The sequence below is a fragment of the Xenia sp. Carnegie-2017 genome, unplaced genomic scaffold (assembly GCF_021976095.1).
Source record: "Xenia sp. Carnegie-2017 unplaced genomic scaffold, XeniaSp_v1 HiC_scaffold_20, whole genome shotgun sequence".
In the NCBI taxonomy this organism is placed as follows: Eukaryota; Metazoa; Cnidaria; class Anthozoa; order Malacalcyonacea; family Xeniidae; genus Xenia; species Xenia sp. Carnegie-2017.
Window position 1 is genome coordinate 16,233,653 of NW_025813483.1, and position 15,367 is coordinate 16,249,019.

At 32.5% G+C, this 15,367-nt stretch overlaps 1 protein-coding gene across 3 annotated transcripts; it reads left to right on the forward strand.

Moving 5' to 3' along the window:
• Positions 1 to 600: 600 nt before the first annotated feature.
• LOC124442813 lies at positions 601 to 10,798 on the forward strand. 3 transcript variants are annotated; one of them, XM_046993321.1, is made up of 5 exons: positions 601 to 1,003; positions 8,487 to 8,596; positions 9,128 to 9,184; positions 9,630 to 9,869; positions 10,173 to 10,798. In XM_046993321.1, exons 1-5 carry the CDS (start codon positions 646 to 648, stop codon positions 10,380 to 10,382), a joined length of 975 nt encoding a protein of 324 aa, XP_046849277.1. In that variant the 5' UTR covers positions 601 to 645; the 3' UTR covers positions 10,383 to 10,798. The 3 variants fall into 3 exon arrangements, with proteins under 3 accessions (XP_046849277.1, XP_046849276.1, XP_046849275.1); XM_046993320.1 differs by lacking the exon at positions 601 to 1,003 and adding an exon at positions 2,254 to 3,302; XM_046993319.1 differs by lacking the exon at positions 601 to 1,003 and adding an exon at positions 4,611 to 5,632.
• Positions 10,799 to 15,367: the final 4,569 nt, after the last annotated feature.

Consider the following 15,367-nt stretch of genomic DNA (forward strand, 5'->3'; position numbering starts at 1 on the left):
TGACGTATATCCTCGTCATTAAAACAAAAGACGGTAATTGGTGATTATTTTTTAATCAGAGCGTGTGAAGAGTCACTTAAAAAAACAACTATTGAAAATTTGAAAATCGGTATTTTGCCATGAAAACTTTATCTATAAATAACCCTAAATAATCACAAATACGTTTTAGAATGTCATGTACAGACAGACTTGGAATAAGTTTTACATAAAGATGGTATATTTATAATTTCTAGTTTTGAAGAAAAATTCAAAACATTCAGTAAACAAAGAGTAAAAGATTTTAGAATTAAATGAAAAACGTACAACAAAACAAATGGTTGAAAACAAATAAAATCTATTCGATGAATTTCAATGCAAGCTCAAACACAACGTAACATGCTATTCAGATTAAAAATATATATGTAACGTTTGGTGTATCTTATACCTGTTTATGAATATTTAGGGGGATGGGGAGACGTGCTTGTCGTCTGGTCAAGAATTGTAAGAAACTCAATGTGAAACTATATAGTTTCATAATACATTGCCAAAGATCCTTACCACTTCACCTTCTCAAATTACACCACATACATACATACTGAGAGTAAAAATATTCCCAATATCAAAAACAAAACATATCGAAGTACAGACAAAATCACCCAAAACGAAATGGACTCGAACCAGTATATGATACCGCTCGTCAACAATGAACACACGTATGAGTGTCTGCCTGAAGTGGCGAAACACGCAGGATTTATCCGAGCTTCACAAAAAAAACCCAATCCAATCTATGTTGAAGCAAAAGGCCTGAAAGGCCAACAACAGCCAAGTGATGGCGTAAAAAGTTCTCCTTCAGTTGTTCATAACCATAGGACAACATCAAAACATGAGAAAGAAAGGTCGAGTAGAAAATGTGATTTAAAAACGATCATATTCTTTGTCCTCGTACTTTGTTTGAGCGCCGGTGGATTAGCTCTCAGTCTTATGAACATGCTAAACGAAAGTAATTGTCAATGTTCCCGAAAAGGTAAAAAATCACTTATTTATAATGACGCGCGCGTCTTGTCTTGTATTGCGCATTTTATCGTTCATCTACTTTATAATGTTCATTTAATATAAACATCTTTCAATACAAAGAAAATGATCACTGTCAATTGAAAGATAATCTCGACTTGCGCGTCTGTGAAAACCTAAGATGTCTATACAACATTTTTAGTTTATGTGAAATTTTAAGGAAATGAAACACTTAGACAGTTTGTGATATCGCAGGAGTTTTTGAAATATAAACGTTTTTTTTAACAACTTTCATTTTAAAAGAATTCAATAAACACAACACAAAACAACAGATACATGCAAACTTCAAAATAAAAATATATACCTATAGTAGATTTTTTATAACAAAAACAGGATTTACGATTCAAAGACACACATGTGTATGCAAGTGTTATCGAATGTTATGAAACAAACATCTTTTATTTAGACATCGTTAGACATACCAAATAACACGTAAAGTTCTTTTATATAACTTCCGCCTTTCTCATGGTAATTTAATCATATCATCTCCTTTTATTTGGCAGTCTCAAATACAACATTCTAACATATTATATGACAAAAACTTGCGTTCTAACGAGGGTGAACGTAAATGAAGTAATAGGTGTGACTTTAGTGATCAATAATGTGAAATTTATAGATTTAAATGTTAAATTTTGTAATCATTATTTAACACGTTCAGAAGAGAACAGTACAGAAGATGTTGTTAATAAAATAACATAATAGACGTCCCTTTACTCATCTCCATTGACCAACAACAATGGAGATGTAATTAGTACAATGACATCATATAATGACAATTATATGACGTATATCCTCATCATTAAAACAAAAGACGGTAATTGGTGATTATTTTTTAACCAGAGCGTGTGTAGAGTCACTTATAAAAACAACTATTGAAAATTTGAACATCGGTATTTTGCCATGAAAACTTTATCTATAAATAACCCTAAATAATCACAAATACGTTATAGAATGTCATGAACAGTCAGACTTGGAATAAGTTTTACATAAAGATGGTATATTTATAATTTCTAGTTTTGAAGAAAAATTCAAAACATTCAGTAAACAAAGAGTAAAAGATTTTAGAATGAAATGAAAAACGTACAACAAAACAAATGGTTGAAAACAAATAAAATCTATTCGATGCATTTCAATGCAAGCTCAAACACAACGTAACATGTTATTCAGATTAAAAACATGTATGCAAGGTTTGGTGTATCTTATACCTGTTTTGAATATCTAGGGGGATGTTAAGAGGAGGCGTGCTGGTTGCTACCCCTCATATCGAACATTCTTATAATACCTTACACGTAGACAAGCAATTGATGTTCCAATCAATAAGCAAAACACATTCATTAATCAGTAGTATATAATGTTAATGAAACTTTTTATTAATGTTTTACGATCATATAATGTTTAACGATATCCGTTATCTACCATTACTTTTACTAAAATGTGTAGAATGTGACAGTAACTCCACTCAAAATGAACAAAATAATTAAAGTTATTTGCATACAGATAAGTAACACTTAGCCAATAATAATTGTTCAAAGTCGCGCGTTTATTACTCAAGCATACCATAACATTTGTAGTGACTAAGGTACACGTCAGGTAAATAGAAAGATTGTAAGGAACTCAAATGTGAAACTATATAGTTTCATAATACATTGCCAAAGTTCATATCCTTAACAATCATCACCTTCTCAAATTACACCACATACATACATACTGAAAAGTGAAAATGTTCTCAATATCAAAAACAAAACATCGAAGTATAGACAGAATCGCCGAAAACGAAATGGACTCGAACCAGCATAAATTTAACAATAAGGCTTTAATAACTTACGATATCAATGGAAACGGGACAACATATGTTCCTAAAGGTGAGCATGACACCTTAACAGACTGTAAAGAGGATGGTTATGTGAAACCGTTCATGAACCAATATGAAGACCCGGCTGAAGTGGCGAAACGCGCAGGATTGAGTAGAGCTGGTAGCGGACCACGACAGCAAAAGAATGAACTGTATGAGGAAGCAAAAGGCCAGAGAGTTCGTTTACAAAACAGAGCAACAACACAAAGTGATGGCGCAGAATGTTCTCCTTTAGTTGTTAATACGACAATACCAGATTATGACAAAGAAAGGTCGAGTAGAAAATGTGATTTAAAAACGATCATATTCTTTGTCCTCGTACTTTGTTTGAGCGCCGGTGGATTAGCTCTCAGTCTTATGAACATGCTAAATGAAAGTAATTGTCAATGTTCCCAAAAAGGTAAAAAATCACTTATTTATAATGACGCGCGCGTCTTGTCTTGTATTGCGCATTTTATCGTTCATCTACTTTATAATGTTCATTTAATATAAACATCTTTCAATACAAAGAAAATCATCACTGTCAATTGAAAGATGGTCTCGACTTGCGCGTCTGTGAAAACCTAAGATGTCTATACAACATTTTTCGTCTATGTGAAATTTCAAGGGAATGAAACACGTAGATGGTTTGTGATGTCGCGTGAGTTTTTGAAATATAAACGTGATTTTTCTGAACAACTTTCATTTTAAAGAAATTCAATAAACACAACACAAAACAACAGATACACGCTTCAAAATAAAAATATACACTATAGTCATTTATTATAACAACTTATTTGGCAAAAACAGGATTTACGATTCAAAGACACACGTGTGTATGCAAGTGTTATCGAATGTTATGAAACAAACATCTTTTATTTAGACATCGTTAGACATACCAAATAACACGTAAAGTTCTTTCATATAACTTCCGTCTTTCTCATGGTAATTTAATCATATCATCTCCTTTTATTTGTCAGTCTCAAATACAACATTCTAACATATTATATGACAAAAACTTGCGTTCTAACGAGGGTGAACGTAAATGAAGTAATAGGTGTGACTTTAGTGATCAATAATGTGAAATTTATAGATTTAAATGTTAAATTTTGTAATCATTATTTAACACGTTCAGAAGAGAACAGTACAGAAAATGTTGTTAGTACAATTACATCATAGACGTCCCTTTAATCATTTCTCTTGAACAATAACAATGGAGAAGATGTAATTAGTACAATGACATCATATAATGACGATTATATGACGTATATCCTCGTCATTAAAACAAAAGGCGGTAATTGGTGATTATTTTTTAACCAGAGCGTGTGTAGAGTCACTTATAAAAACAACTATTGAAAATTTGAACATCGGTATTTTGCCATGAAAACTTTATCTATAAATAACCCTAAATAATCACAAATACGTTATAGAATGTCATGAACAGTCAGACTTGGAATAAGTTTTACATAAAGATGGTATATTTATAATTTCTAGTTTTGAAGAAAAATTCAAAACATTCAGTAAACAAAGAGTAAAAGATTTTAGAATGAAATGAAAAACGTACAACAAAACAAATGGTTGAAAACAAATAAAATCTATTCGATGCATTTCAATGCAAGCTCAAACACAACGTAACATGTTATTCGGATTAAAACATGTATGCAAGGTTTGGTGCATCTTATACCTGTTTTGAATATCTAGGGGATGTTAAGAGGAGGCGTGCTGGTTGCTACCCCTCATATCGAACATTCTTATAATACCTTACACGTAGACAAGCAATTGATGTTCCAATCAATAAGCAAAACACATTCATTAATCAGTAGTACATAACGTTAATGAAACTTTTTATTAATGTTTTACGATCATATAATGTTTAACGATATCCGTTATCTACCATTACTTTTACTAAAATGTGTAGAATGTGACAGTAACTCCACTCAAAATGAACAAAATAATTAAAGTTATTTGCATACAGATAAGTAACACTTAGCCAATAATAATTGTTCAAAGTCGCGCGTTTATTACTCAAGCATACCATAACATTTGTAGTGACTAAGGTACACGTCAGGTAAATAGAAAGATTGTAAGGAACTCAAATGTGAAACTATATAGTTTCATAATACATTGCCAAAGTTCATATCCTTAACAATCATCACCTTCTCAAATTACACCACATACATACATACTGAAAAGTGAAAATGTTCTCAATATCAAAAACAAAACATCGAAGTATAGACAGAATCGCCGAAAACGAAATGGACTCGAACCAGCAAGAATTTAACAATAAGGCTTTCATACCTTACGCAATCAATGGAAACGAGACAACATATGTTCCTAAAGGTGAGTATGACACCTTAACAGACTGTAAAGACGATGGTTATGTGAAACCGTTCATGAACGGAGAACACAAAAATTATCACCAATATGAAAACCCGGCTGAAGTGGCGAAACGCGCAGGATTGAGTAGAGCTGGTAGCGGACCACGACGGCAAAAGAATGAACTGTATGGTGAAGCAAAAGGCCAGAGAGTTCGTTTACAAAACAGAGCAACAACACAAAGTGATGGCGCAGAATGTTCTCCTTTAGTTGTTAATACGACAATACCAGATTATGAGAAAGAAAGGTCGAGTAGAAAATGTGATTTAAAAACGATCATATTCTTTGTCCTCGTACTTTGTTTGAGCGCCGGTGGATTAGCTCTCAGTCTTATGAACATGCTAAATGAAAGTAATTGTCAATGTTCCCGAAAAGGTAAAAAATAACTTATTTATAATGACGCGCGCGTCTTGTCTTGTATTGCGCATTTTATCGTTCAAGTCCTTTATCATATTCATTTAATATAAACATCTTTCAATACAAAGAAAATGATCACTGTCAATTGAAAGATAATCTCGACTTGCGCGTCTGTGAAAACTCAAGATGTCTATACAACATTTTTAGTTTATGTGAAATTTTAAGGGAATGAAACACGTAGATAGTTTGTGATGTCGAGTGAGTTTTTGAAATATAAACGTTTTTTTTGAACAACTTTCATTTTAAAAGAATTCAATAAACACAACACAAAACAACAGATACACGCTTCAAAATAAAAATATACACTATAGTCATTTATTATAACAACTTATTTGGCAAAAACAGGATTTACGATTCAAAGACACACGTGTGTATGCAAGTATTATCGAATGTTATGAAACAAACATCTTTTATATAGACATCGTTAGACATACCAAATAACACGTAAAGTTCTTTCATATAACTTCCGCCTTTCTCATGGTAATTTAATCATATCATCTCCTTTTATTTGGCAGTCTCAAATACAAAAATCTAACATATTATATGACAAAAACTTGCGTTCTAACGAGGGTGAACGTAAATGAAGTAATAGGTGTGACTTTAGTGATCAATAATGTGAAACTTGTAGATTTGAATGTTAAATTTTGTAATCATTATTCTATATTAGGTTTAAGGATTAAACAACTTCTCAAGCAAACATTGACATATCTCTCATTTATTTATAAGTAATTACTTTACTTTTATAACCCAGGTATTTATCAAGCACACGTTTACAAATCAATCAACTAAATCGAACGATCAATGATTTTTGAAATCAGATACGAATGATATTAAATATATGGAAATAAAGCAATGAACGACGGTTTGGTATTTCAACAAACATGAAGTATGCAATTATGTAATTTTATGAAGAACGCCCACTATCTACAACTAAATTATTCAATTTGTTTAGTTAAATTATACATCTCTAATTGAGGCCCAATGTTGTTTCATTGCAACTGTTTAGGTTTAAGACCCTTTATATGAAGTATTTACTTGTTTACATATCATTTAAAATCGTAATATGTTAGTTTTATGGTCAGCAATATTTTCTAAGAAGAACATATGGAGTCATTGTCTTCCACTGTGGTTCATTAAAAAACACAGTCGCAAATGATATATTATCATGAGATGGTTTATAGGGATAATAGTAGAACGACTATAATGTAACTTGGTAATAGCCTCATCATCATCATGCAGTCAAAGAGCAGAGAACTTTGCTATACATTTATAAATCATACATAAATTCATAAAACAAAATTACAGGGCTTTTGTTCTGTTACTTTTAGTAGGAAAAAAACAATTTTGACAACACCAACAAATTTTTGACGCGATTTATATAAAAGAATGTTTGAGAACATGTCAGCTTAAAGGGGTGGTTCTGTTTTAGAGCATTTTGTTTATGCGGAAATGACTTCATCAGACTTTCAGCACGACAGTTAGACAAAAGGAAGGAAAAAATAGTCACATTTTTCAACTTTAGTCGACAAACAATACAAGAAAATTTACATAGTTGTAAACAGTTACACGAAGAACAAGGCAAATCTTAACAGATAAAAATTGGTTGCACACATCTTTAATACTATTTTTATTCAAATGAAAACAAAACTTAGATAATTTTCTTTATTATTACACAGCTTCTAAACCCTTTGAAAGAAACAATTATACAACGTGGCATATTGACACATCACAAGTTTCAATTACTTTAGAAAATTGAATACAAAGTGTTATACAGCATATTTAATACGTTACTACTTGTAAATTCTTTAAGCAGGTGTCAAGCAAGTCAACGTAGTTTCACTAATATAATCAAAGCTTAGTTAAATGTTTAACAAATTTATCCTCTTTAATCCTAGGGCAATTTTGCTCAAACGAATACCCCTTTAACTCCATGTTTTCCAAGATAAACAATTTTATCTTTCATTTATATCATGTTGTTTGTCACCTATAAAATGTCTCGTGCTCTAGAACGACAACAAGATGAAAAAAACCTCTTATCTTAAGAGGTTGCACTCGATTAATGAAGTGTTCAGATTATCATGATATTGTACTCTCAGTATCCTAAGCAGAAAATTTTCACAAGTATCATTTCCTTTGCATATTGCCGACCAAGGTCAGACTAGACGAAAATAACGGACACTAAGCAAGGTCACAACTACCGACCAGACACAAAGGAAAGTAAAACAGAGATTGCGCGCCGAAGCATAATGCCGGTGTTTTATATTACACAGACACAGATAACGAACAAACATATATAATTAAAAAATTACAACGAAAACAAACTTGTGTGACAGCAAACTATCTATTTATGAAATTACTAATAAAGATTGAAGACATCATATATTTGAGTTCATTCCCTATCTATCTAAGGACTCTCGAGACGGAGATCGACCAATGTACGAGTGGCTTTGTTCCAAAGTCCAAACCATCCTATTCTAGAAGGCAACATCATATTTTGTCCATTTTTCAAAATTTATCAATTTAATCATAGGCTGCCCATAACTACGGGTTTTTCTTAATAAATATGAAATAATATTCCTTTCATGCTCTTGAGTAGCCTGATGACTTCAACTACCCGATAATTATTAAAGCGATAAGACTACACGTCACACGAACGTTGCGCGACGTTGATCAATCAACGCAGGAGAAGTTACAATCGCTAAAGAAATGATGAAACATTAACTATTTATTCTTTTCCTCAAATCTCATTCCAAACTACTTCAAAATAAACCCTAAAAATTATGACCAAGAACTGAAAAATGTCTCTTTACAGGGCTGCTAGTTGCCAAATTACAAGAACCCGAAAAAAACCAGGACTATTTGTCTCTCAAAAATGAAATGGATCTACTGCAAAAAAAGTTCGACGATCTTAAGCAACAAATGGTAGGGTTATCTAGAAAAACGTGCATAGAAATACACATAAGCTAAACGACAATATATCTTTCTAGGTTAGAAATATTTCATAAAAATATGCTCTGTCTACTGAAAGTAATCGTATATACAATACTTGGGCATTAAAGCTAATTACCTAAATCTATACTGGTAGTTTTCTTTATATTTTTGTGTAAGAGTGTATTAAAAATATATTAAATAAGATCCAGATTTTCTGTTATCATATTTCAGAACTTTCTGTTTGCCATTCAAGATATCAATTTGGTAATTTGGTTTTTTAATGTTAGAACTTTTAGGATATTTGCGACAGATATGACTATCAAAGTTACAAAAATAAACACTCAACTAAAAAATGGGACCAGTAAAATTTTCATAACATAAGACTTCCATGAACGTTCTGGGATAAAATAACTATATATTTGAGGACGTTAACACGAGAATTAACATTCGCAACTGTTAAAGCCACTCTTAAACAATTATTCATTTTCTATTTAATGTTGTATATTAAAAAAAATTTTATAGGGTATTCATAGAATTCATTTGAAAGAAGTCAACAAAACTGCAATGCTCAAACAAAAGGTGAGTTTATAATTATAGTAAAAATATATTACAAATTTTGTCTTTCAAAATTGTTCATTTATTATAAAGTATGACGACCAAAAGTCAGTTTGGGACACTGAACTATATATAACTGAATGGTCTGTTGTCAATTCAAAAGTCTTCTACTTTCATTACAATACCTAACTTGGACTAGTGTATATTAGATGCATTAATCAACATGATATAAATATCTAAAATTTCTCAAAGACTGAGATTTTAGACAAGTCTTTAAGAATGATTTAAATAAATATTTTTAATAACTGAATGTGTTTCAACAGTTATGATGATTAATACTTATAAACTATAAGTAATAATAATAACTCTACTTCAATAATCAAAAACTCTTCCATTCTTCAGTAACATCCTACACTGGTGGTAATAAAAATACTTTTAAAAAATTCCTTATTACTAAACTTTTACATAGGAAGGTCCACAAGGCCCTAAAGGTCCACAAGGGCCTAAAGGTCTGGCAGGTGATCCTGGATCCAAGGGAGAACAAGGGAAAGCAGGATCGCCAGGACCTCGTGGTATGCAAGGGGAACAAGGTTTACCAGGAATGCTAAATGTATCACAATGTACTCACAAAATTATACCAAAAAAGGGAACTGTCATTGACAGGCAAGAGATGAATGCTAGAGTTAAGTTGTATTACACAGAACCTCAGGTAAGTTATTGACTAGAATAATGGCCACATTAACATCAAAGTAATACAATTCTCTAAAGGTTTAGACAGAAATATGAAATGATGAATTTAGCTGAAAAACCCTTTACTCCATTAAGATTTGTTAGTCACTAGCTGCAGGTTAAGGTACAAGTGACTAAAATAATAAAAATGTAAAACAATAAAGGTGATATAAGAAAGATTTCATATTTTCTAAATATAACAGCATGGTATGCTTAGTGAAGCAAAAGTTATAGAGAAGAAAATTGTGAAGTATGAAATAAACTTGTGATTATTTCATTTTAGAATGTCAAAGTTATGTCTGCTGTATGCTCAACAAGTCCAGGAAAAGGAGCAGGAATAGCAAACATGTTAAGTCACAAAACTCAAAATGGAATAAGCTATACATGTGAATGTGCTGGAATATCAAAGAATGGAAAATATGAACCAACAAGAGATAGAAATGGTGACAGGTTTATAGAATGTGTATTGCACATATGGGAATGTCAGATATAGAAAAAAAATCAAAAGATAATAGCATGGTTATTTCACTTGTGGAACATGCAAAAAAAACAATTGTAAAGCGTAAAATTTCAATATTTTCTAATCCATGAATGGTTGTCTAGTCAGATTAATGCTATTATCTAAAACATCCATACATGCAGCTGATTTTCCTGGAGAATGTCATAAAATTAACATTTCCAGGCTTTTTATGTATGTATATGTATATGTATAGACAGGAAATTTTTCGTTTATGATTTTTTTCCATTATAGTGCTCAATATATAATTCATCAACAATAATCGAAATCTCGTTCAATGTAATTGGTTGAGCACAAAGTTCAACACTTGTATCAAAAAGATGAACATATTATTGATTGTAAATAAAAGATTTTAACAATTTACTGCTTGTAGAAAGCGCTCTTCATTTTTACTTGATTATGTCAACTTTTTTTATAAATTGAACAACGTTATAAACGACTTACATTTCAATTTTCAGGCCCTCGACAATCCATTTTGAGATTTGAAAGATACAGTTTATTGTCCTGCGTTTTTGTTATCATTTTGAATTATTATGTAGAAGGTATTTTTTTAGTATTAAAGCAAAAACCTTTAATACAGTTGTACAGTAAAAGAGAAATGAGTATCCATCTTTTTCTGCCGGGTCTTGCTCAAATTTTCCCCGCCTGCATTTGTGGTCACATGACCATTCAGAGGCGAAAATAGCGGGTTTTGCAGGTTGTTATTCAACAAACATTTCACAAAATCTCAAAACGCACAAATTGAGTGTAAATGATAAAATTTCGAACTGTCACATGCAAACGAATTACAGAGCAATTTGGGACATAAATGCATTGCATATAATTTCACTGGCACTTTTCATGCGGGAGCTAAAAATCACGTCAACGCAAACATGCAGCAATTGACGAAAAAGAAAATGGAATGAGAAGAGAATTCTAACAACTGAACTAAATATGTGGATGAACAGATGTACTTGAAGACCAACTGCATATTCTATTAAAGAAAAACTAAGACAGCATAGTAAGGTAGTAGCAATGTCATAGTGGTAACTATATCTTGTCAATAAATATTGACTCGGGGGGGTGGGGTGGACATGGTGGCTATTCACCTTCATTGTTAAGTCAAATTTCCACAGACCCCCCAAATGGAATTGTCTATTATCCCCCCCTTGCTATAATCCTGCATCCGCACTTGAATGCACATATTTAATTTACATAATAAACACAAAAAGAATGGTTTAGCACTCAGTTTCTTCCAATGTTATATGAACTGATCTCTCCTTTTTTATAGCGGGCACCAGTAAAAGTAGTTCAAGGCTGACACCAAGATGACTTGTTATAAAACTGGATCCTACCTTAAAAACACTCAAAATTACTACTCTTTTCGAATAATTCTTCGTCGTACTATTGATGGGAACTTATCACTTTTCGAAATTTTTACAGCATGTCGATTGAAATGCAGTTTTTCAATTTGAAATGGTGGAAAACACTTTTCCATTGGATACACTGGCAATGCAGTAGGATAGTATAAACTGCGCATTCTTATGGGACTTGGAAGTGGAGTACATCGTTCACCATCATATTCTTTTGAGTGGTAGAAATCATCTGTCAAAACAATCGCATCGTCGTCTATCTTTGATTTTAAACTTGCTGCAAGATCACTCTTTCCCTGTTTTGCACGAATAGATGACTTTTCATTATTCATTTCAAATATCTTCTTTTCTTTATTATTGCTCGTATAAACTTTTGAAACGTTTTCATTTCGACTTTTGTCTTCTAGACCACTGGCCGGCAATTTGACGAATTTGTTTTCTGTGTGCAAAGATATTGTTTTTAATTTTTTGCTTCTGTTTGACGGAAACAAGGAGCGATGTGGGACAGTAAATCTTATGGCTGGAAAACAAGAGCTTCCTTCGAAAGTGGCCTTATGTTTGGCCAATGACTCTGAATGGTCGTGATTTGTCTTTCGACTTTTTCCTTTAACTTTTTTTACGTCACGTGATAGATTCGTGATTTTGTCCACTAGTAAAGATGTAATAGAAATATGTAGTTTTGGTGATAAAACCAGTGAATTTTCGTAGCTACAGCTTAAAACATCCGCTAGAGAGAGCGGGGATTCTTTTCTTGTCCCAAAAGCATCGCAAGTTTGATATGTGCTCTTTTTGCAATCAGGAATGAGCAATCTAGTTTCACGGAAATGTTTAGGAATGACAATATCTGTAACTTTCAGTATCTTGTCCCGGATAACTATGACAGGTATCCCAAGTACTAATGCGACACCAAGTTCGTAAAGAGAGAACAAATTTCTACACAGTTCTGTGTTCAGATACAGCAAAAACGTGTCGCAGCGAGCGATTAAAGAATACGCTGTTTCGGGGTCCTTACATTCTTCAACAATTTTACGTGATTTGAAAGTGAGTTTATCGTACGTTTGAAAAGATATGAAGACGAGTGACGAGCGGAGACATATAACACTGGTTTGTCATTCATTTCTGCAAATCAACAGCTTGCATGTCGCCACGACAACGACTGTCAACAAACATATTATTGAGTATGTTTTTTCTTGTCTTCTTTAATGCTTTGATGCTCTTGTCTTCGTCTTTAATGTTTAAAAAATGTCTTTTGAATGATGCAATAAATATTTCGTGAATGTAACAGTTCATGAATCTCACACGGAAATTTTAATTGATTATTTAAATAGTCATAAAATCTAAATTACGTCTCGTTTAAAATGATTTCTCAATCAAATTAAGCAACATCGTTTAACACTGTAAAAGCACCAAATTTTTTGCTTTTTTGAAAGAAGAATACCTACTGTTCTTTTTATGATATTCTTACTATCTGAAATGTCCACGCTATCATCAAACGTTTAGAGCAGGATCTACGGAAACTTGGAAGAATATTGTTCTTTTATGCTATTCTTTCTCACAAAATGTCCAGGTGTTAATCTAACGCTTTAACCAAGAAGTTTGATCATGTTTGATCAAAGTTTCATAAAATACACATAAAGATCGTTCAATATTCTGCCAAACAAGACGTGGTATGGGTCTACTGCAGAAAGAAAAAAGGAATGATTATTTCCAAATCAAATTGTCTATTAAAGAAGTCGATTATATACGTAAATCGATGCTTTCCGTAACCATGGCACTAATATTATAAATTATTAAAATTTGCTCTCAACAGATTGCTAAATAATGAACAAACACAAATTGGGGTGAAATAATTTCTTAAGAAACACAGCTCCAACTCCAGTTGATTGTCTATGTCTTTTTTCTGAAATCGATTTTGCTTATTTCACAGCCTAATTGCTTATTTTTTGTCAAGAAAAAGATTGCACTTTTTCATGTAACTTACCCACACTTCTTCGGGTGGAATTATGAGGTCAATAGGATGCAATTTTCATTCAATTAACGCAATAAAATGAAAAAGTTTCAGAACTGCAAAATGTGCAAACTGGTGTTCGAGTGCGCATTAATTAAAGTGATTATGACGTAATAAAGAAGAAAGAGAAGCGGACAAATGAACCAGCTTAGAACCTTCAACAAACCATCGGAAAATGAGCAGACACAGATATGCATTAGAATTACCAGACTCCAAACAAAATCTCAACTTTAAAACAAAGATAACAAGATTTGGTCGTGATCTTATTCTTCTTGGAGCTTTAGTTTGCCTCATACGAACTGGATACATTTCACGATGGATGACTAGGCAAATGACACAAACGAAAGAGGTACCGTTTTCATTCAACGAAATGTTTTACCACAAAACCAAGTTAACATGTTTACTAGAAGCAAAGTAAAAGTGATGATTATCACTAAGAAACATATTTATAAATGCTCACAAGGTGTTCATACTACAGTAATAACAATATAACTACTATTTATGATAATATTCTCTGGCCGTATATAATGATGTAAACCATTTCAATAGACTCCAAAAGGCTGGTTCCAGCGCTGGTTTACTCCTAAAAAGGCGGAGCCTACTTTAACAGAAACGGTGGGAAATATTTTTCCTTTGTGCGTTTTACAATGCACCTTTCCGCTTATGAAAATCCTCAAGAATTTCTGTCAAAACTCAATAAGTTGGATAGCTATGCTCGAAGACCATCTTCCTGATTTCGGCGTATCCTTTCTTTTGATTGGTGGAATTCTGTTCATGTTGGGTTACACGTTGACACTAAGCGATGATTCATCAAAAATGTCAGCGGTCACACGCTGGCCTGAAACTCCTGTCACACACTGGTCTGAAACTCCTGTCACACACTGGTCTGAAACTCCTGTTACACGCTGGCCTGAAACTCCTTTCCGTCAACGAGACAAAAGTATTGTTGCCTACGATCAAGAGTCAATAGCTACACCGCCTGTGGATTTAGCCGAGCCCATTTTTAAATTCGTCAAAGTATTTCCATATCACAAACATTTTTCTGGAACGTCGGATTTTCCACTCAACGCCGTGAAAATGAAATTGATAATCCAGTTCAACAAAACCACACAAACTCACTGAGAAAAAAATGAGAAAAGAAACTTCCCTCATCAATAAAGAACATGGTCCGTAATTGACATTTCATCAAAATAAAAATATTGTTGACGTAAATGGAAAATTAAATATTCTTGCACAATCTTGCGTTTTCATGTCATATTTCAGCTGCGTTTAAGCAAGCACATATGTTACTAGTTAGACAACGACCGTGCTCTGCTTCTTCGACCAATAAAATAGCTAACCACTTAACTATTAAAAAATCATCTTGATGAATTGCCCAGTTTCGTATTGCTAATGTAACAAATATTTCACAAAATTTAAATCGAAGCTGCAAAGATTGCTCAAGAAAGCATAAAGTATAAATGACAATTACACAATTATTGCAAAAGCAATTAAAAATTCTTAATAAATGAAACGCTGGTAATTTCAAATATGGAAATAATATTATTGTTGCAGCATATCTCGTGCATGCCATAATTGTTTTATAAATAAAACCAGAACAA